This window comes from Bos javanicus, chromosome 21 (assembly GCF_032452875.1).
Source record: "Bos javanicus breed banteng chromosome 21, ARS-OSU_banteng_1.0, whole genome shotgun sequence".
NCBI classification, from domain to species: domain Eukaryota; kingdom Metazoa; phylum Chordata; class Mammalia; order Artiodactyla; family Bovidae; genus Bos; species Bos javanicus.
Genome location: NC_083888.1, coordinates 54,169,300 through 54,192,042, shown reverse-complemented (window position 1 = coordinate 54,192,042; position 22,743 = coordinate 54,169,300). Strand labels below are relative to the sequence as shown.

General features: G+C 38.0%; 2 protein-coding genes across 8 annotated transcripts in view; one reads left to right on the top strand and one right to left on the bottom strand.

The window, feature by feature from the left end:
• Positions 1-15,932, bottom strand: part of TOGARAM1 (TOG array regulator of axonemal microtubules 1) — a 78,439-nt gene extending 62,507 nt beyond the window's left edge. For 3 of the 7 annotated variants that reach the window (XM_061395008.1, XM_061395009.1, XM_061395011.1), the window contains exons 1-2: positions 13,648-15,902; positions 1,520-1,676 (exon numbers count right to left, since the gene is read on the bottom strand). In XM_061395008.1, coding sequence (XP_061250992.1) covers positions 1,520-1,676; positions 13,648-15,693 — 2,203 coding nt within the window. In that variant the 5' untranslated portion in view covers positions 15,694-15,902. Of the gene's footprint in view, positions 1-1,519; positions 1,677-13,647 lie in introns of all 7 variants that reach the window. The other 4 variants (XM_061395014.1, XM_061395010.1, XM_061395013.1 and 1 more) reach the window with 3 other exon arrangements.
• A 251-nt stretch (positions 15,933-16,183) lies between these two features.
• Positions 16,184-22,743, top strand: part of KLHL28 (kelch like family member 28) — a 33,395-nt gene continuing 26,835 nt past the window's right edge. The window contains exon 1 of the mRNA XM_061395028.1: positions 16,184-16,266. The gene's annotated coding sequence lies outside the window, so the exon portion shown is untranslated. The remainder of the gene's footprint in view (positions 16,267-22,743) is intronic.

Genomic DNA, 22,743 nt, shown 5'->3' with positions numbered 1-22,743 from the left:
ATAGCTTACAAGTACTAGCTCAAATTTTTGAATCTAGAACACAAGGGTTCCCCACATTCCAATTACTCTTTGACCATCTAAAATGAAACTTGCCTTTATACTGCTGTCACAAATCTCAAGCCCATTCCTAATGTGAGCCTTTGCTCTCCTCATACCTCCCCTTAACATCTGGAATCATACATATATCCCAAGCTCAAGTATTATCTCCTCTTTAATGATTTTTCTAACTGATAAGGCCCATGATGGGACAATGTCCTCAGAATAATATAATATTTACTTTCTATAACACTTACTTTAGGCAACTAAACATCTTCCCAGTTGTTCTGGCCAAAAAAACCTTAGAGCTCTTTCAACTTCCCTCTCACACTCCTACACAACCCATCAGCAAATCACAGTAACTGTACCTTTGACTTATAATCAGGATCCAATCACTTTTCACTATAATCACTGCTGCACTGGTCAAAACCTCCATTGACTCCAGCCTGGATCACAATAGACTCCATGTTTTCTCCCTTGCCTGCATTAATCCATTTCAAATGTAACATCCCCCAAGTCTGGAAAGCAAGCCAATTGATGTTACTTCTTTTCTCAAAATATTCTTCAATATTTTGAAGCCCATTCAATAGTTTATTAGGCCTTAAATAGGAAACCATATTATTCTCCTCAATTTAATTTTCTACTTCTCTTCCCCTTACTCTTTTCATTCCAGATTTACTAGCTTCTTCGATCTTTCTCAAATATGTCCTGTACTCTGCACTAACTGTTCCCTCTTCTTGGAATCATTGCTGTTCTCTCATGGTATCTATGTGGTCTGCTCCAAATATTCCCTTCTCAATATGGCCTTCTTTCATCACACTATTTAAAACAGGCCCTCCTCTATATTCCTCTTCTTTGCTTATTTTTTTCCATAGCATTTATCACCATTTACTCTGTTTTGCATTTATTTAATGTTTGCTTTGCCCCAACTAGAATGTAAGATTAATTAGGCAGAAAGTTTTCCCTGTTTTGTTGACTGCTATATCCCCAGGCTTCCATGGTGGTTCAGTGATAAAGAATCTGCCTGCCAAGCGGGAGACACAGGTTTAAGCCCTGGGTTGGCAAGATCCCCTGGAGAAGGAAATGGCAAACTATTTCAGTATTCTTGCCTAGGAAATCCTATGGACAGAGGAGCCTGGTGGGCTACAGTCCATGGACAACAATAAATATACCCAGTACTTAGAAAAGTATCTGCACATACTTAGAAACATATCTGTACACAGGATATACTCAGTAAACATGGGTTGTTGATGAAGCAAATAATGCCTTACATTAATACCCAAAGGATTTCAGTGAGAAACCCTTCCCGGATCTTATGAGACAATTGTGTCAAACTGTCCATTCTTATCAGGTCTTTAACAAATATTATTGAATTTGAACTGTCTGCCAGATTATAAGTTCTAACAGGTTCTGAATGAACTATGAAGATTAGAGAAATCTTTAGCTTAGTTCAACATGTTCATTACCTGCAACTTTCACTTACCAGCAGAACATACAGGAAGAGAATCTGGGTTAAATTCCCGACTATTCTGAAATACGGTTCTTGACGCTCTTTTTCTGCTAAAACATAAATCATCGTTGACTGGCATTCCTTGAGATGGCTTTAATTTTGGAGATGGAATGAAATCATATGCTGAAAACTATAAAAACGGAATAACAAATCAGCAAATGTAGTTAAGTCTACTTGGTAATGAATATGATGGAATAATTTAGACCTAATTATGAAATTCAGATTAAAAGAAAAAATTAATAAATGTATCAAATATACAATGATACAAATAAACATCCACATATAGTACGATACCCTAGCAGTATTTTTTAATGCCATATATAAATGCTAATTTTTTTTCCTTTCTCAAACCTTACCCCAAATGTTTTCTGTACCTTACCTTCCTAGAGTTCACAACTGGTAGCTAGGAAGGAAAGAATGCAAATGACAAAAAGAGTGAAATGATGACTTGAATAAAGGAAAGAACATTTCTGATTCAGCAGCATGCCATCTTTGAGCAGTGGACAATAAATGCCAGTTGAAGGTCACTGAACCAGCTAGCATCCCACTTTACTCTTTTTTTTTTTTTTTTTTTTAATTTTTTTTGATCACTTTACTCTTCTTACTGAGGCAAATTTACTATCCATAATCTGCAGCCCAAATGTAAATGTAATCTATATCATGGTTCCCTTAGGAGATTTTGATGAGAGGTCTTTTAGTTAAAACCAAAAACATAATACTTTATATACGCCTAGTACTTTATCATTTCCAACTCCTTTTCCACATACCCAGTTTGATCTTTAAGGTACAAGAGTGCCAGAACAGAATTTTGAAACTCAACCTAATCATAGTTAAAGAACTACGTAAAAGCTTGATTCAAGTGTTACGAATCCTTCACCAATAATGGCCTCGATTGTTCTGGATCATTTCACACTGATCATGGGTACAGAACATTTTAAAAACTGAGTGAACAGACAAGAAATTATATTTACTGTCCTTATATTTATTTGGAGCTTAAAGACACAATCAAATCTACACATGCAGTGAACTGTAAGTCTTCTCAGGTATGCTTAGCAAACTTTGTCAAGTGTCAAATAGCAATGAAATACAATAAAATTACAGATACACCTATTTGAAAACTTCTTAGCTATTTGACTATTACAAGATTAAGATTATCAAATAGATATCAAGTAACTTGTTATTCCTCATCAAATTTTGTGGGAAAACCATTAACTCGTTCAAAAATTAACCCCCAAAACACCAATGAGAAGTAATGAATGCTTCAGCAGAAAAAGGCCTGATTTTACTTTCTCAAAATCCAATATTATAATTTTTGAGACTGATTATAGGCTTCCCTGGCAGCACAGTGGTAAAGAATCCACCTGCAGTGTAGGAGACATGGGTTCAATCTCTGGTTTGGGAAGATCCCCTGGAGAAGGAAATGGTAACCCACTCCAGTATCCCAGCCTGGGAAATCCCATGGACAGAGAAGCCTGGCAGGTTGTAGTCCGTCAGGGTTGCAAAGAGTCAATCATGACTTAGTGACTAAACAATAATGATGACTGATTTTATAGCAGTCAGTATGCAAAGGAGGGAGTCTCCAAACCCAGGGATCGAACTCAGGTCTCCTGCATTGCAGGCAGATTCTTTACCAGCTGAGCCACCAGGGAAGCCCATGAAAAGGACACAATGGAATAAAAATGAAACCAATTACAGTCAACTTTTGATTAGATACATTAAGAGAAAATATACTAACCCAGTTAATATCATGAGTAATCCAGAGATAATTCTCCAGTATGGAATGCATTTACATTAGATTTACTCTGTAATTAATCTCTTTTTAAAAAAGTTTTTATATTGGAGTATAGCCAATTGACTGTTGCGATAGTTTCAGGTGGACAGTAACGGGCTGCAGCCATACAAATAATATATCCATTCTCCACTAAACTCCCCTCCCATCGGTAATTAATTTCTACTTAGAGAACAGAACATTAGAATGTATGACAGTGAAGACAGCAACTAGGGATAGTGGTAATGAGGGTGGAGACACAGTGGGCAGTAGTAGCAGTGGAGAATATATCTGCTAGTGTGGCATTTTCCAGGGTTTAGGAGAAGTCAGTCAGGAATTACATTCTGCTGTAGAAAAATCTGCCAATATTTGAAAGCAAACTGTAGGACATACCAATTATTATTAACATGAGAGGTCCTTTATGGTCTTTCTCAAAAGTAGGTAAATTATTTTCATCAGGATAAGCTTTGATGGGACTAAACACTAAACAAGGGAAAAGGAATGAGTTAGCACGAAAGGGAAAAGTACACATATAGTTTGCAAAAGTTGTGATCTGAATCTACAAAATATGAAGCAGTCTGTTTAGAGGATCTTATGACTCTTAGATAGAACTGAGTTTTCAGTGTTTGAAGTTAATGTCTTAAAATTTAATTCATTTAATTCCTTGTAGGAAATGAAAGTGTTATAAAAGGTGAGTTTCACATTTAATATTAACAATGATTTGAAATTCACATAGTCTAATCTACTATTTTAATCTTGCTATTTAGTAACTCTTAACCTTTGGACTTGACTCCTAATATATTTTTCATAAAAACATTTCTTTGACCTAACACATCTTAGTTCAGCTTTTGGCAAGGAGTGTTAAGGACATCACAAAAATAGTTTTAATTCTACCTTGGTATAGATAGTAGCAAATTATCAGGATAACACCTTTTAATAGCTAACTCTCTCAGAAACCACCTACATTCCTGCCTTTATTGGGCTCATACTAAATTTATCTTAATCTCCAGCCTCCAGTTTTTGGACCTTCATTTTCTACTGGTTCTTTCTAGTTTTACCTGACCTTCAACCTTGCCTCTTAATGACAGCCATTAAAAAAAGTTTATTCCAATTACCTCCAAAATCACCTTCTGAAATATCTTTGTATGTTTTTTCAAATCATTTTCTATGCAAACTTTAAGAAAGCACAGTTGTGATACCAAATATAACAAGTTTTATCTCCTACTTTTGCACATTCAAGGGAAAACATAGACTATGAGTTTAATTAATAACCTCGGTTACTAGGTTAAAGAACAAGAAAAAAAATGTTCATAAACTTAAAAGTTTTTAATACATGGCATGTACTTGTACAGAAAAAGTTCACAGAAAAATTTTACTTAAGATGGCTCTTTGGACAAATCAGACTCAGTAGAAGGCAGCTATTTGTCTTTGCCCACATTTTATCACCGTGTAAAAATAATAGTATAATTGTTTGTGCAAATTTGAACTTATCCTCTCAGGAAACACCTAATTAACTTAAATTTCCTAAATTTCCTCTATTGGTTTCACTGGTTGTATACCTTAACATTACTCCTTTTCAAATTATAAAATTGCAAAATCACATTTCAATTAAATTTCATAATAGATAATATCTTTATTAACACAGATCAATTTTTATAATGCCATAAATGTTATAATGCTTAATATATTATTTATAATTTCCAGACTCTTAATTAAGATTTTAGACTAATAAAATTGAATGAAAAAAATTAAACTATCAAATATAGTTGATAGGTTCATATAGTCAAAGCTATGGTTTTTCCAGTGGTCATGTATGGATGTGAGAGTTGGACCATAAAGCAATCTGAGTGCTGAAGAATTGTGGTGTTGAACTGTGGTGTTGGAGAAGACTCTTGAGAGTCGCTTGGACTGCAAGGAGACCAACCCAGTCAATCCTAAAGGAAATCAGTCCTGAATATTCATTGGAAGGACTGATGCTGAAGCTGAAACTCCAATACTTTGGTTACCTGATGTGAAGAACTGACTCACTGGAAAAGACCCTGATGCTGGGAAAGATTGAAGGCAGGAGGAGAAGGGGACGACAGAGGATGAGATGGCTGGATGGCATCACTGACTCAATGGACATGAGTCTGAGTAAGCTCCAGGAGTTGGTGATGGACAGGGACGCCTGGCGTGCTGCAGTCTAGGGGGTCGCAAAGAGTCAGTCACAACTGAGCGACTGAAATGAATTGATAGTTGATTTACAATATGGTGTTAATTTCTGCTGTACAGCAAAGTGACTTGATTATATGTGTGTATTCTTTTTCATATTCTTTCCCATTATGGTTTATCACAGGATATTAAATATAGTTCCCTGTGTTAAATATGCTTTTAATTTATCCTTGTCTGTTATACATTATAGGATAACCATCAAACAAACAGGTTAAAGGATACACAAAAGCCTCTGGATGATGACAAAATACATGTTTATTTCTGTCACTTAAACCATTACAAAAAGGACATATATAGTCACGGAAAGAATAAAAAGACAGCTCTTGGTTACATGAATTTCAGTTTTTTTCTGTGAGGAAACAAAAGTTGGTATCTTTGGGTGAGGTTATATTTAATATATATAACTGACATTGCCTTAGGTTAAAAAGTTACAGGCAAATAAAAGTAGGTACCCAAAGAAATGCATATGTTTTCTCCATTTATCATGATAAGTGCTATGGTTTTTTTAGACCATAAAATCAATATAATGTATACATTATCTTATTTAATATTCTTAAGGTTTAGTTTTCAAAACTTATTTTAAAATTACTTTAAAGTTTTTAAATAGACCTGAGAATAGATATGCTTTTGGATTGCTCTTAATTTTAACAAGTACTAAAAATAAGTTTTTCAGGAATTCCCTGGTAGCCCAGTGGTTAGGACTCAGGGCTTTCACTGCCCTGGCCCAAGGTTCAATCCCTGGTCAGGGAACTAAGATCTTGCAAGCCGTGTGGTGCGGTCAATAACAACAACAACATAAATAAATAAACAGAAAAAAGTTTTACAAATACTTCAGACATCTTGATAAAATTTTAAGAAGAAAAATAATGACTGCTTATTGGAAACAATCCAACATCTGCACTGATATTAGATATATTTTCAGGATTGTTCATGATTTTGACATGTTTTAAAACTAAGGGTTTTTCTCTTTTAGACACTCCTCATATTTTTAAAAGAACAGGGAGGGAGGTTCAAGAAGGAGGGGATATATATGTACCTATGGCTGATTCATGTTGAGGTTTGACAGAAAACAACAAAATTCTGTAAAGCCATCATCCTTCAATTAAAAAAAAAAAAACAACAAACAAAAACTACTTGCTGGAAATAACGTACTATCCAAGGAAATTTCAATTTTTAGGATTAAGTTCACACCAAATACATTACTGCAACTTAGTGATTTGGGATTTTCTATTACCTTTAAATTTGTCACATTAACTATTCTAAATCTTTCCCACATTCTTCAAATGTCTGGTTCTCCATTTTCCATTCTCAGCTTGGTTCTTCATTTACCAGATTATGGAAGTCTAATATTAGAGCCCTGCCCTTAACATGTGACTCACAAATCAGCAGCATCAGCAACAACTAGAAGCCTACTAGACATGGAGTCTCAGAAGCCCTCTCCAGACAAACTGAACCAGAATCCGTACTTTAACAAGACTCTGAGGGAATTTTTATGGACATTAAAATTTGATAAGCACTATTCCAGAGCTCACTGTCTTCAATGTCCAGAGCTTAATTCTTTTGGTTAAAAAAAAAAAAAAATCTGCTGTCTCAAAATCTTTCTGAATCCTAAGTTATCTTCCTTTAATTTTTTCCTCCAGTTCCAGAAGAAAAAAGACTTCTGTCTCTGTTCCAAAGCTAATCTCTCTATATACTTATGTTCTTGATTCATTCAGTATATAACGACACTAATTCCTTGCCTTTCCCTCTCAATTTGATTCTCAACTATGATTAGAGAGATCAAATCATATATTCCTTGCAAATCTAAGATCTACCACAGTACAGAGTAAGCATGGTGAAGTCAACAGTGGCTCTTTGCTATTTTAAATGAGGTGGTTCCTATTTAAAAAGAAAACTTAGTGATAACTCATCCTGCTACATCCTACTACATCTTGCTTGGTCTTTTCTTTTACCCTCAAACCCTGAGATTCGACTTTCTCACTGAGATATCTGTGGATACTGATTGCAGACACAGCACTGCTAGTACTGTTATATAAAAAAACAACAGTCATTATCAACACAGTGCTTACCATTACTGAAGAAAAAGAAGTCATGGTTCACATGGGCTAAATACCAAAAGAGGAAAAAAATACTAGGCAGTGCTTTTAAGTGGAGAAGGAAATGGCAACCCACTCCAGTGTTCTAGCCTGGAGAACCTCAGGGATGGGGAAGTCTGGTGGGCTGCCGTCTCTGCGGTCGCACAGAGTCGGACACAACTGAAGTGACTTAGCAGTAGCAGCAGTAGTGCTTTTAAGAGTAATCTATAAGCTTGAACTTGGCTTCACACTTAGTGGATGACCAAAAAGATGCTTAATAAATGTTTAGTGCTTGTATTAATAAATATTTCCTTATCAGTTCATCTCATAAACTTATAAATTTAGTCTCTAAAACCACTTTTTCCCATGTCTCACTGACTTTTCAGTAACCAAATTTTCTACCTTAAAAAAGCTATAGAACCTAATAACTACATATACAAGTGAAGCAAGTATGCTCCTTACTTTTCAGTCTAGGTTACCGTGACACTTAATTCATTGCAGAGAAATCTGTTAAGAAAAATATAGCTAACATGGTGGCCAAGTAGTGATGGCTGATTATTGGACCCCACTAACCCATTAAAATAGTCCTAAAAGCACAGAAAGAGAAGCAAAGTTAGAATACCACAAGAATCTGCTTATCATAGTATACGCTGGGGCATAAAAATAGTCAACTAAACGGTAGAAACAAAATTAAAACATATAAATATTCAAAATTAAGAACAACTAAACCAACTGATATTATATAATCTAACATGAAACAGCCATTAAAGATCCTACTATAGATTATTTGATGTCAAAGAAAAAAAATTCATGATAAAGTGAAAGAGAGAGACTTTCGTGTATGGAAAAAATAACGTCATTAGTATACACAAACTGAAATGGCACTTGAAGACGAGGCAACAAAATGTTCACCGAATGCTTTTCTCAGTAGTGAGACTGCTGAAAATCTTAAATTTCTTCTTTGTGCCTTTCTGAATTTTCCAAATTTTCTATAACAAGCACATACAACTTTTAATAATCAGATGAATTATTAGGAGGAAATTAAGAAAGATAAAATTATGAGAAAAGTATCTTCAAAAATTATTTTACAAGTAGCTAGCTGATATATAAGAATAAATCATGCTTTTTCTGATTTCATTCTCCTCAAAAATCTCTCCTGCTTTTAACAGCGATGATGTGCTTCCTGAAACTCTCTTTACTTCACTTCTAAAACCTTTGTTCTTTCTTGTTCTCTTGCAAGTCTTAGGCACTCTTTCTCTTTTCCTTGTTTGGTTCTGTCTCCTACTGCTATTCCCTAAATGGGGCTGCATGCTGAGACTGAGACTTAAGCACTACGCTCTTGTTCTGAGAGCTCCTCAAATCTCACAGTTTCAACAAATTACTTCTCAATATGTGACTTCCAAGTCTACACCCTAGTTCTTTCTTTGTCTCTTGAATAGTGGTCTTCAACAAATTCAACCAAGTGTTCTTCCACTATCTAAAACTCATTTTCCCTTGTTGGGTCTTTCTTATTCATGGATTTATTATGCATTTTTGTCACTTCAATCAAATCTGAGTTATCCCTCTTTCTCTGTATCTTCCTTTCCTCCAACACTTTGGCCACTAAATCCTTTGAAATGCCTCTTACCTGATACCCTGCTAATTCTAATGAAACTCAACAATGCACACGTAAAGTAGTCCAATAAATGTACTAACTGATCTTCCCAGTCTCGAGTCTCCACCTTCTCAAAAAAAAAAAGAAAAGCCCACACAACTTAGACATTGCTGCTGTTGTGATTAGCTTTCCTAAAATACTGCTTAAAAAAAGAGAAGGAAAAAACCAAAACCAAACAACCCCTGTAGTCTCAAACCACTGTCAAAATAATAGACTAAACTCTTTACTCTGGCATTCAAGGGTCTCCAGTCTGCAAGGGCCTGCTGTTTTAACCTTTCTTTTTTCCTACCACTGTTATACAAAATAATCCCTCTAAGCAAACTAATCTATCTTCAAAATGAGCTACAGGACTATGTAACTGAAACATTTCTGAGTTTTTATAGACGCATCTTATGTCATTAACTTGCTCTATGTGGACAAGACAGAAATAACATTTTAACAATAGACTGCAAATGTTAAAATTAAGCCTGGGCAAGAGTCAGTACAAATTAGAAGAAGGGTCACATCATTCTGGAAAAGGCAAAACTATGCAGACAGTAAAAGACCAGTGTTTGCGAGGAGTTAGGAAGGGAGGGATGAATAGGAGCACAGAGAATTTTAGGGCAGTGAAATTATTTTGTGCGATACTACAGTGATGGATATGGGTCATGGATATATTTGTCCAAACCCATAGAATGTACAATACCAAAAGCAAATCCTAATGTCAATGCACGTTCATCAGTTGTAACAAATGCACCGCTTTAGGAGAGACGGTGTTAGTGAAGGAGGTTTCATGTGTGGGTGTGCAAAGGGGCTTTAAGGAAACTCTGTACTTTCAGTCTTGTTGTGAACCTAAACCTGCTCTAAAATATAGTACTGCCCTATTATTTTAAAAATATACATGTACTTTTAAAAACTGCACACATAAAAATATTTAGGTATTTAATCCCTGTCATTATGATAATTTCCAATGTATCAATAATTCTTCTACAGACCATTTCTGAGCAAGAAAGTACGGTCAATCTTCCAAATCGATGGGTTCTGCAACCACAGATTCAACTGTGGATTGAAAATATATAAAAAAAAATTCTACAAAGTTCCCAAACGCAAAACTTCAATTTTCCATTCTTTGGCAATACATAGCATTTACACTGTACTTATGCAGCTATTTACATAGCATTTACATTGTATGAAATATTATAAGTAATCTTAAAATGACTTAAGGTATACAGGAGGAGGTTCTAGGCACCAATAAACATGCCATTTTATATAAGGGACTTTAACATCTACAGATTTGGTATGCTCCAGGGTCCAGACACCAACCTCCCTAAGATACTGAGGGACAACTGTAGAGCTTAATTTCTGGGATAATTTTTAATTTGACTATCACTTCTTTCAAAAGCAATATATGTCTACACTAGAATTTCAGAAATGTACTATTTTCAGATTCTTGGCACTTTGGCCAGCACCAGAATCTTAATACACTAACATTTCTTTTTTTTTAGGCTGGGCTGCATGGCTTGTGGGATCTTAGTTCCCTGACCAGGGACTGAACCTGGGCCAGGGCAGTGGAAGTGCCGAGTTCTAACCACTGGACTGCCACAGAACTTCCTACACTAACATTTTAGACTTGACAAATAACAAGCAGTGTTAAAAATCAATGCTTACAGAAAATCATTCACTCCCAGGTGGTTTTAAAATACATGAGAAAAACCATATGATTAAATTATGTAAACAGGAAAATTACTTTAAAAATAACTTTAGAATTAAAAAAGAACAAGCGGGAACACTGTTCACTTCCATCCATACTGCAAAAGGCACGAACTCATTTACAAAAATGATCTCTGTACCTGGCCCTTGCCTACATTTCTAGTTTCATCTTCTGCTACTTTCCACCAAAAAGTAGTTCAGCTGTGCAGAAATACACCATTTCTTATTAATTTGGTAAATCCTTTTATAATTTAGTATCTCTGAACATTATTTCTTCAGTCTGAAATTCATCAGGACACATCCACACTAAGCAAATTACTATTCATCTTTTATCATGTCATTTGAACCACCTACAAACAAATTAAGAAAAGTCTGACCATATGAGTGTAGGATAATTCTAAGCATAGAAACAAACAAGTGCAAAGAAATATTGAGCTTTAGTAGGTAGTCAGCTGTTGTGATACTGGTGTAGTAATTATGTTTTGTGTATGAATATCAGTAAATGTAACTGATGAGACCAGAAGCTGTAACTCCAATACTTTGGCCACCTGATGTGACGAACTGACTCATTGGAAAAGACCCTGATGCTGGGAAAGATTGAAGGTGGAAGGAGAAGGGGACGACAGAGGAGGAGATGGCTGGATGGCATCATAGACTTGATGGGACAGGGAGGCTGCCATGCTGCAGTGCATGGGGTCGCAAAGAGTTGGACACGACTGAGGGACTGAACTGAACTGATATTAGGAACCAGGGTTAAATTGTGAGAGAAAGGAGATATAAACATGGACTAAAGGAATATGAGAAAGTCTTGTAGTGCTGGATTTGATTGGAGGTATCAATATGAATTTGTTAAAAAAAAAAAAAAAGGTATTCCTAGGTTCTATCCACTGAAAGAGTCAATCCACAATGATAAGCAACACCACTGAGCATGTCTATACCCTGACTTTGGTTTTAAAATTCCACTTTCTAATTTAAAAAGCATTTCCTGGGCTCTTGGAAAAAACATTGGCTCCAGGTCTGGAGCAAGAAAAATACAAAGTAACCCTGAGCATCATACCATGTTTAAGTTAAGGAAGTGTTCAAAGACTTAAATAGTCATGTTACAGGACACAGGAGCCAGCCACCAGTCAAATCAAATTTGAGACAACTTTAGTGTCAAAAGGAATACTTATGCATTTAATTATTACACGTAGAATAAAACAGAATGCCAGGTAACAAATACAGAAGGAATGTTAGACTTTTCAAAAAAGTTACCCTTTTTTGTAGTCCCCAATGTAATAAATGATCATTAGTGGATCATTAGGTATGGATCATTAGTGGATGTTAAGAACAGGGATGGAAGGTTGTTGAGGTATTCCTAGTGTCACAGAGTATCTTACAGATCATATGCTAATTATAAAGAGGAAAATAAACCTTTGCAACGGAGTGGTTATCACACCTTAACCAAGTGATGTAATATGACGTTCACAAGGTTGTATTTTTGCTAAAACTGTTTATCTTGAATGTAACATAAAGAAACAGTAAGATAGATTAAGATTCTTCAAAAATAAGTCAATGTCATGAACAAACACACAGATGGGCTTGTAATTCTATGTAAAAGACATATTAACCATGTGAATCTTGACTGACTGGATCCTGGAAGACAAAATAGTATAAAACACATTTTGGGGACAATTGGAGAAATATAAATAGAGGCTATTACTACTGGTATTCCGGGGTGTGATAATGGTATGATGGTTATAAATGGGAATGTCATTCTTAGGAGTCATATACAGAAATGTTTAGGATGAAATGTCAAGATACTTGCACTTATTTTCACATGGTTCAGCAAATACGAAGCACATATGGCAACATGACAACTGGTGAATCCAGATGAAGTATATGAATATTCACTATGTGTATGCACACATGTGTGCTCAGTCGTCTCCAACTCTTTGCAACCCCATGGAGACCTTTAGGCTCCTCTGCCCATGGATTTTCCATGCAAGAACACTGGAGTGGGTTACCGTTTCCTCCTCCAGGGCATCCTCCCGACCCAGGGATAGAACCCACGTCTCCCGCAATGGCAGGCAGAGTCTTTACCACTGAGCCACCTGGGAAGCCCCAGTAGTCACTGTACTATTCTTTTAAGTAAACTATAGATTTGGAATTTTCAAAATAAAGACTTTGGGGTGGAAAAAAAACCCTTAGTTCAGATGTCTGGTCTTCTTGGAAGGTTTTTCCCCTGCCAGTGTAATTATTTTTTCTACTTTCAGCATTTCCACAGGACTCAAAATTTCTATTCTAGCACTTAACCAATTTGTAGCTGCCCATTTACAGGTCTGACTTTTCCTTAACTAAACTCTGCAAAACCCATTTGATCTTCATTCCTAGAATGTGTTTTGTTTTTTTTTCCTGGTACCTACTAGGTATTCAGTGTTTGTTGTTCGAATGAGTAACAGATATGCCAAAGTGACAGGTCAAAACCGAAATCCAGGTATTTTCTATACCAAATTGTGCCTCAAATTTAATAAAATCCATCAAGCAGAAAACCTACTGAAGGTTCCTGTGTGTTCTGTCCCATTATAATTGATACATCAGCAAACTGATTTAAAAACAAAGCATAACAACCCTCAAAGAGCCTCACTCCTCAGTCATTACAGGCATACTTCTATTTTAAATTATTTCATAGTTTCAACTCACGGAAATTAGAGAAGATGCATACCTGTTCTATGTCCTTGGAACTGGAAGTCTGGTTTTCGCCTGTGACTCCAGGCTGCTCATTTTCCCATGGTAATTTATTTTTTCCTTTTCCTGCACTTAGTACCCTTCGAGTACAGATAGTTGGACTATAAGATCCATAAGTTTGCATGCTATCCCTTGTGTGGTCACCACAGTGACAGTGTGCACTCTGAGTTCTGTTACCAGCCAAAAGCCAGTCTGCATCTGCTCCATGTGCCAAATGGCTCGATCTACCCTGGGCAGATGATGGAATGAGTACCGCATATTCCACAAATCCCTGTTCTGTTACCTTTGGAAGGGTTTTCCTAGCCAATCTGGCCTGCACAGCATTCATCACTCCATCTCCATTATCCTGCAGCTCCACAGTATCCACAGCTTTGAAAAGGATGCTGGTTTTACCTGAGCCCATTGACGATGCCAACACAGCAAAGGCTTCAAGAGCTGCCTGGCGTACCCTGCGTTTGCTATCTACAAGAGCTGGGGCAAGATCAAAAGACAGTTTGGATAAGTCAAAATCCTCACTGGGATAAGTCAGGAGGGAGCAGATGCAAATGTTCACCACCTCCTCTCTCACTCTGGAATGCTTATGTTTGAGATGTTCCAGGAGCAAGCAAAGCACCTGTTGAGGACCTACTTCCTTCATTAGCTTGAGGAAGATTTTCATGTACTCTTGTTTGATCACCAACTTGTTGTCTGCCAGCACTTTGACAGAAGCTGCTATAACAGGTCCCAAGAACTGTTGTACCTGCTCTCCAAGGCGAATAACCAGTAAATGCAGGACTTGAAGTGTGCCGTGGACCACTTTGAAGTTAGAATCGTCTAACAAATTATACAGCAAACTAATGAAACTCACAAGGCTAGGATGAGAGGTGGAACTTGGGTTAAAGCGACCCATCACCTGTTTCAGTTCCTCAACAGCCTGAGTCCGGTTCTTATAGTCTTCCTGATCTAACAACCTTGAATGCAGCTCCTGAGGAATAATCCCAAATTTAAGATTGCTGTTGGAAAGACTCCCTGCACAGGGAAGGGGATCTTCAGGAAATCCAGATGCTTCAAGTTCCAAATAATAAGGAACCTGACTTCCAAACTGGGACTCCAGGCGGCGATTGTAGTGTCTCCTCAAGGCAGAAGGCAGGCGAGAGATATAGGACTGAAATCGCTCTTGGCCAAGACGCTCCCCTATTTGTTGAAGTGCAGAGAAAGCTGTCTCAGATTCTTCTTCTATCTCCTGACCGCCAAGCTTTCGGGCTAAGGATATTATCACTTCGGTAAGATCTAGGTCGAGCAACAAATCCTCAGGGGTAAGCAAGATAGGGAACAGTAGTGCTGTGGAAGCTCTAAGCCGGGCATCGGTACTTTCCAGTCCTTGTTGTATAAGCGTCCTCAGCACCTGTCCAGAGCTACGCTTCAAACAGATGTGTAGGATCTGCAGCGCATCCTTCCGCAGGGCTGGATTCTCTTCTCGTAGCGAGACGACTAGCTGAGGCAGAAGAGCTAAGCTAAAGGCCTCTTCCAGCTGGCCTAACTCCCCCTGACCCCGGAGAACGTCCGAGAGGAACTGCAAGCAGAGTCGTTTCTCATCACTACCTCCTTCCACAAGCACTCGGCCCAGAGCCCGATAAAGCGCTTCCTTTCGTCGGGGGAAGCCAAGTCGACCGCCCCGCCGCGGCAAAGCAGCCTGTAAAGCCTGGAAGGCCTCGGAAGGATCGGGCGCGGTCCGCAGTTGTTGAAGGAGCCGAGTCTCCTCTTCATCTCCCCCCGACAAACCACCTCCAGGCCCAGACCAACGACTTGAGATTACCTCCGCGGGCATCAAGAGGGTCGAGGCCAGAGGCGAAGGTGTCGGGGGGCAGGAACCGTGATCTCCGGCAGCTCCACGGCAGCAATAGTTTTTCTCGCCTCTCATGGCGCCCCCACCTCGACTATCATCAGTCTCTGGGGCGGAAGGACGACTGCGGCTCTGGAGGCGATAGGCACAGAGGGATGGAAGGGGCGGCAGCGGGAGCAGGGCTGAGGGCGCAGCCGCCATGGAGGGTAGTCAAGTGGCGGACACTAGAGCAAACCATCGTCTCCGAAGGGCTCGATGGAGCCCAGCCTTCCTGTTCCTCTCCAAGCCTCAACCTGCAGAGGAGAAAAAGGGAACAACTTGAGCCCCTGACTCCCGGAGGCTGCCTTCGGCAAAATGGCCCCCGACTGAGCCCCAGACCCCACAGCTGCCACCGGGCGTAACCAGGGGCACCACGTGACCAAACCGATCGCTTCCATGGTGATGTACCCAGCGCGGACCTCTTGACCCGGAAATCAACCTGCCGTGATGCATGCAGGGTCATGTAGTCCACGTCAGAAATTCGGGCTAGGCGGAAGGGCTCGGGAAAAGGAAGTGAGAACGTTGCGAACGTAAGGAACGTATCTGGAATGGAGAAGGCGAGGAACAGATAAAGCATTAAGCGGAAGTGACGCTCTCCTTGCTCAGGGCGGAAGTTCCCCGCCCCACCCGTAAGAATTAGGGTTTGACTAGAGACAAGTAAGGATCTTGCCCGGTCTCGAGTTGTCCACGGCTCCTCCTCCTCCTGTCGCTGCGGGCGTGATTCCTGGGACTCAGGTATTTTCCTTTGCTGTCCTTTTGCAGCGCAGGCTTTGACAGAGTTCTGCTGGAGTGCCGCTGGTGTTAGAGTAAGATGTAAAGAAATGAACGGGAGCAAGCAGGGACAGAGGCGACATCTTCTTGTGCAGGGCTCGTTATCGCAGTAAACGCGTTGTTGTCTACAGCCCTGAGTAAGGGCGATCCTTTCCTCCTGCGGTCCGCATACCGGTACGAGAGATCCGGACTAAGGCCAAGCTCAGAGCTCGCGTACTTTTTTTCAAATCCCGGTGTTTTGGGACCTTACTCTCCCCGTCCTCTCCTACCTACCCCCCGCCCCCGCCTCAGTCCCCTTTTCCTACTTCTCTTACCCTCGGGTTGTGAAGGGTTGGTGGTTTTCTGTCGTTTTCCCTTATCCTCATCACTTTAAGTTCTCTTTGAAAACGTACTTGATCTGCAGATAAATCTGTTTTTCCTTGTAGCTAACCTTCTGTCCCTTATAGGTTCTCAAAGTCTAATGCAGTTCCTCTGTGGGACTCACCCCTTTTCCCCGCTAGCTCCCTCTGCCACCCCAGCCTGCCTGCAGGATCTTCGCGCAGCTCTGCAGCCTTTCAGTCTCCTGGAAACCGAGATTGCAAAGACAATTTCAGTTGCGGTTGAAGTTCTTTGCCTCACTGTCCTCAGAGAATTCCGCCCTATAGTTTTAGAGCCGATGATAGACATTTCTTTGTTTTAGGCTAACTGTGAATTTGGTGAGCAGTCTTTCTTCCTTGTAATTAAACGTAGGCGGAAACAATTGAAGAGCTGGAGTGCTTAGTGTGAGGCAGAGTTCTTTCAAGTGCGGAAGAGAATATTTTGGGGAAGGAATAATACAATTGTTTTTGAATGACCCAGTGAGAAAATTCTGTTATCATTTCAAGTCTCCAGTTTATGCACTTAAAATACAAATGTTCCTACCCAGTTCTGTACCGCACAGAATGTCTCCTGAATCCTTTTTTAAGTCTTACTATGACAAACCAATTTTATAAAAATATTTGCTGGATAAGTAAGACAAGCTCAAAAATCATTTCTGGATATTGTCTTAAAGTACAATTTGATTATTATAGGTTTCTTTTTCCCTTTTCTTTTGGAAGTAGAATAAATGAAAACGAAGCCTGCGTAAACATGCATCCTTTTGCTTTGGTTTAAATTCTAGGATGTTAGTTAATTTTAATCAATCATTTTAGTGTTTAAATGAATCTCCCTTAATTTGGTTTGACTATATTTCAGTAGACGAAAAACTTTTTTTTTTTTTTAATTTTGTGGGTAGGATAAGGGCAGAAAAGTGAAAACCGAGACATGATTTTGACAGTTGTCAATGAGAAAGAATGTCAGTTTCTCATATTTCCAGAGAAAGAAGTTCAAATTCATACTTCTACTCATGTATGCTGAGGTTTCAGGAACTCAATTCAGACTAAACTAAAAGAATGATATATACATCAGAATGTAACATTAGAATGCCAGTTTATGTTGAAATAGAAGATAACCCTTTTCAGTGATCAGAATTTTCAGGTTGAAAATCCAGTGCATTCTTTCCTGTATCCAAGAACTTGGGAAGTTGTGTGGTAATGATGGAACAAAGAAAATGAACTTAGAAAGTCCTGAATTATACAGCATCATTAAAATTATGGTAGAAGTTTAAGAATTACCTATTCTCTCTATAAAAAATACTTTTCAAGGGATTTGAATGCTTAAATCAACTACTTATATCCTTTTTCCTTGAAACAAAGCAAGATGAGTTTTCATTTTAACCCCTTTTCTTAGGGCCCTGTAGAGCACTATGTTATAGATTGCAGTAGATATTGCAATTTTATATCTATTACCTTTAATTTCCTTGATGAAGACTTGGAAGATGCATTATTCTCTATGATGGATATTTAGGAAATGGGACCTTATCAGCATCCCATATCTTACTAATTATCTTTTAGGTTTGAAAGTGAAAGTCCCCGAGTGGGGTCCAACTCTTTGAGACCCCATGGACTGACTATGCAGTCCATGGAATTCTCCAGGCTAGAATACTGGAGTGTGGGTATACTTTCCTTTCTCCAGGGGATCTTGCCTACCCAAGTATCCGTCCCAGGTCTTCCCCATTGCAAGCGGTTTCTTTACCAGCTGAGGCACCACGGAAGCCCATCTTTGAGGGTTATTTTGTGGAAAATAAATCTCATCTATTTAATGTGTATTCTGTTTATTTCTATCATGAAACAAATTTTTAAAAGAATATTCTTAATTCTAGGGATCAAGGGAATTCTAGACATTGTGTATTGACTTGTGTTTTGTATTTATCTATGTATAGAGATATTATAAATTTCTACTACTACTTTCTTAAATTTCAGAGTAGTGGAATACAGTATTGGGTATATTAATAGTACACCTCTGAAAGTTGAAAAGGAGTAATTAAGAATACATTGCAAATAGCAAATTCAGATTTTAAAAAGTTAAAATAGTAATTTGAAGATAATTTCAAGAAAGTTTAGTTAAATTAATGGGTTATAAGAATGTGTGATACATACCTTAATTTTTTGAACTGAAGTTAAGATAAACACAGTTGCCTTAAAAACATTCCTTACTTCCACAGTCAGAATAAAATATATATTGGTTGGATTAACCACTATAGTTTTTTCCTCATTCTTACTCAAATTTACAGACATGTAGGGATATTGGAAATAAGTGCATTCTGTAAACTGTTAAGAATTTTGTATAGTTTAAGAAGTTAATGTGAAGAAATGCTATGCAAATGAAAAGTGCTCTTGACATTAACAAGTAATTATAATTATACTATTATCTATTGAGTGTTTGCTATGTGCCATACACTCTGCTTAGTACTTAATATTAACTCATTTAATCCTCACAACAGTTTTCTGAGGTTACATCATCTACATTTGTACTACGGCACATTTTGTGGGTGTTTCCATTGGAAAGTAATTACTGAAATTAGTCATTTTAGCTATTTGCTTAGAGCTTTGGAGAAGTTTTAAGGGAGGAGAATGTTGAAACTAGGATAAAATTAGGTTTTTCCATCATTAATCATTCATATCTATTACTGTGTTTTATTTGATTGTATGTATTTTAATTTTCCTCTTTGAGTTTCTGTTCTGAGGCTTTTTGGTTTCTTGCTTGAGTCAGAACTTTAATAAGGTTAAGAAATTATGCGCTTATTTTTATCCATATAGAATTAAACAGGTTTTCTTACTGTGTATCAGTGTTATATTTCATTTACTTAGATTTAAGTCCCAAATCCACTGTTCATTTCAAGTCAAAAACTGTACTTTTAAACAATAAAAAAACCTGTTGCATTTTAAGCACTAATCTTTATAAATTAACAGAATATCACGTTTTTTCTAACCAGTTTTTCAGTAGATGGGTTAATTCTATAACTTCGAGCTTTTACTGGATGTGGTAATGGCTTTGGGGACTTGCTTTCTTCTGTATTATTTTGGAATCTATGTACAGTGAGTGATTTGTATAACAGGCTTCTAATTTTACTTTTGTTTCTCCGGATATAATGAAAGTCAATCTCAGATAAAAGGAAAATATGCCACCTTGTTCCATAGGTTCAGTGTTAAAATTATATGCCTCTTGAGGTTTGACAGAAAGCAACAAAATTCTGTAAAGCAATTATCCTTCAATTAAAAAATAAATAAATTAAAAAAATTATATGCCATAATTACTTGAATTCTGTGAGAACTGAAATGTGGAAAAGAAATTTAAACAATTCTTGTTTCTCGTCACCATTTATTTGCTCTTATTATAGCAGATAATTGCCTCCCAACTGATTTCAGCACCACTGTTTTGTAGCTTAGGTGTCAATTAAGTATAATAACTCACAACTTGACCTTTATTAGCTTGGTTTCAGAATCTAAAATTGTGAAGTTGCTGTAGACTATGGAAAGTCTGAGTCTAATTTTATCTAACATTTGCTGATTGCATCTTTCTGTTATGGTTTAAAATGCTTTTCTTTTCTCTCTATTTCTTATAAAGTAATACTTGGATCAAGTCTATTGACTTCGTTTGATTTTGGTGTGTGTGTGGTGGGTTATAGGTGGTATTATGATCTTCTGTCAGAAGGCCCTGTTGTCTGGTGGTCTCTGTTTTTGTGATGTTAGCAGCCCTTCATAACCAATGCCTGCCTCCGTTACTTCGTTAAGATTGAGAAATGATGATATTCTATCATTCCTTCGCTAAAAACTGGGGTGCTTGTATAAAGAAAAACTTACCCTCATCTGCTTGGTAACCGACTTGTACAGTTAATATAGGAAGTTCAGTTGCTCAGTCATTTCTGACTCTTAACAGCCCCCCTGGACTGCAGCATGCCAGGCTTCCCTATCCATCACCAACTCCTGGAGCTTGTTCAAACTCATGTGCATCAAGTCGGGGATGCCATCTCATCCGCTGTCCTCTTCTCCTGCCTTCAGTCTTTGCCAGCATCAGGGTCTTTTCAAATGAGTCAGCTCCTTGCATCAGGTGGCCAGAGGATTGGCGTTTCAGCTTCAGCATCAGTCCTTCCAATGAATATTCAGGACTGGTTTCCTTTAGGATGGACTGGTATGATCTCCTTGCAATCCAAGAGACTCCAAGAGTCTTCTCCAACGCCACAGTTCCAAAACATCAGTTCTTCAGCACTCAGCTTTCTTTATGATCCAATTCTTGCATCCATACTTGACTACTGGAAAAACCATAGCTTTGACTATATGGACCTTTGATAGTAAAGTAATGTCTCTGCTTTTTAATACGCTGTCTAGGTTGGTCATAACTTTTCTTCCAAGGAGCAAGTGTCTTTTAATTTCATGGCTGCAGTCACCATCTGCAGTGATTTTGGAGCCCCAAAAAATAAAGTCTGTCACTGTTTCCATTCTGTCCCCTTCTGTTTGCCATTAAGTTCTGGGACTGGATGCTATGATCTTAGTTTTTTGAATGTTGGGTCTTAAGCCAGCTTTTTCACTCTTTTACTTTCATCAAGAGGCTCTTCAGTTCCTCTTTGCTTTCTTCCATAAGGGTGGTGTCATCTGCATATCTGAGGTTATTAATATTTCTCCCGGCAATCTTGATCGCAGCTTGTGCTTCATCCACCCCGGCATTTCACATGATGTACTCTGCATAGAAGTTAAATAAGTAGGGTGACGGTCTACAGCCTTGTCGTAATCCTTTCCCAATTTGGAACTAGTCCATTGTTCCATGTCTGGTTCTAAGTGTTGCTTCTTGACCTGCATACACATTTCTTAGGAGGCAGGTAAGGTGGTCTGGTATTCCTGTCTCTTTAAGAATTTTCCAGTTTGTTGTGATCCACACAGTCAGAGGCTTTAAAGTAGTCAATGAAGCAGAGGTAGATGTTCTTTTGGAATTCCCTTGCTTTTTCTTTGATCCACCAGATGTTGGCAATTTGATCTCTGGTTCTTCTGCCTTTTCTAAATCCAACTTGAGCACCTGGAAGTTCTCGGTTTATGTACTGTTGAAGCCTGGCTTGGAGAATTTTGAGCATTACTTTGCAAGCATGTGAGGTGAGTGCAATTGTGCGGTAGTTTGAACATTCTTTGGCATTGCCTTTCTTTGGGATTGGAATGAAAACTGACCTTTTCCAGTCCTGTGGCCACTGCTAAGTTTCCCACATTTACTGGCATATTGAGTGCAGCACTTTCACGGCATCATCTTTTAGGATTTGAGATGTAGGAAAGGTATGATAAATGCTTGATTCTTTCCCTTTATTTGCTTGGTTTCAAATAATGAGTTGATTCATTAGTATCTTCTAGTAGTGATCAGTTGTTTAAAATTAGCATAATTGTATTACCATTATGAACTCATGGATTTAAGCATGTCTGCTATGTTTTAATCAATTGCAGTTACGACAGTGGATGATCAGGTTGTCCCATCTGTGACTAGTGAAGGCCTGTTCAGTTTGGCTCCAAAGTTTTTTATGACCTTAGTCATCACTGATAGCTTTATTGCTGTCTACTATGTAATGATTCCAAATTTATCTTGACGTTTTCTGTCTTAGGTCTAGAATCAGCTGTTTGTCCAAGGAATTCTATTTCCTTAGAGGGAAACAATATTTAGGGACCCCATCTGGTGCTAGGAGTGCTCTGTGCTACTGGGTTGGTCATAATTCCTAGCCCTTTTCAGTTGACAGAGCTCAAAAATATAATTTTATCTTTTTCTTAATTATACATTTTATATATTTGTATCTTGTACGTGTTTTGTTATATGCATAATTTATATAGTTAGTGTGTATAATATTGTTTATATATATGTATTTATTCTGTTATTTTTACTTCAAAATCAGACTACAGGGACTTCCCTGGTGGTCCAGTGGCTAAGACTCCATGCTCCCAATGCAGGCAGCTTGGGTTCAATCCCTGGTAAGGGAACTAGATCCCACATGATGCAATAAAGATCGGGTATGCCACAACCAAGACTCAGAGCAGCCAAATAAATAAAATATTAAACAAAAAATCAGACTGCAGG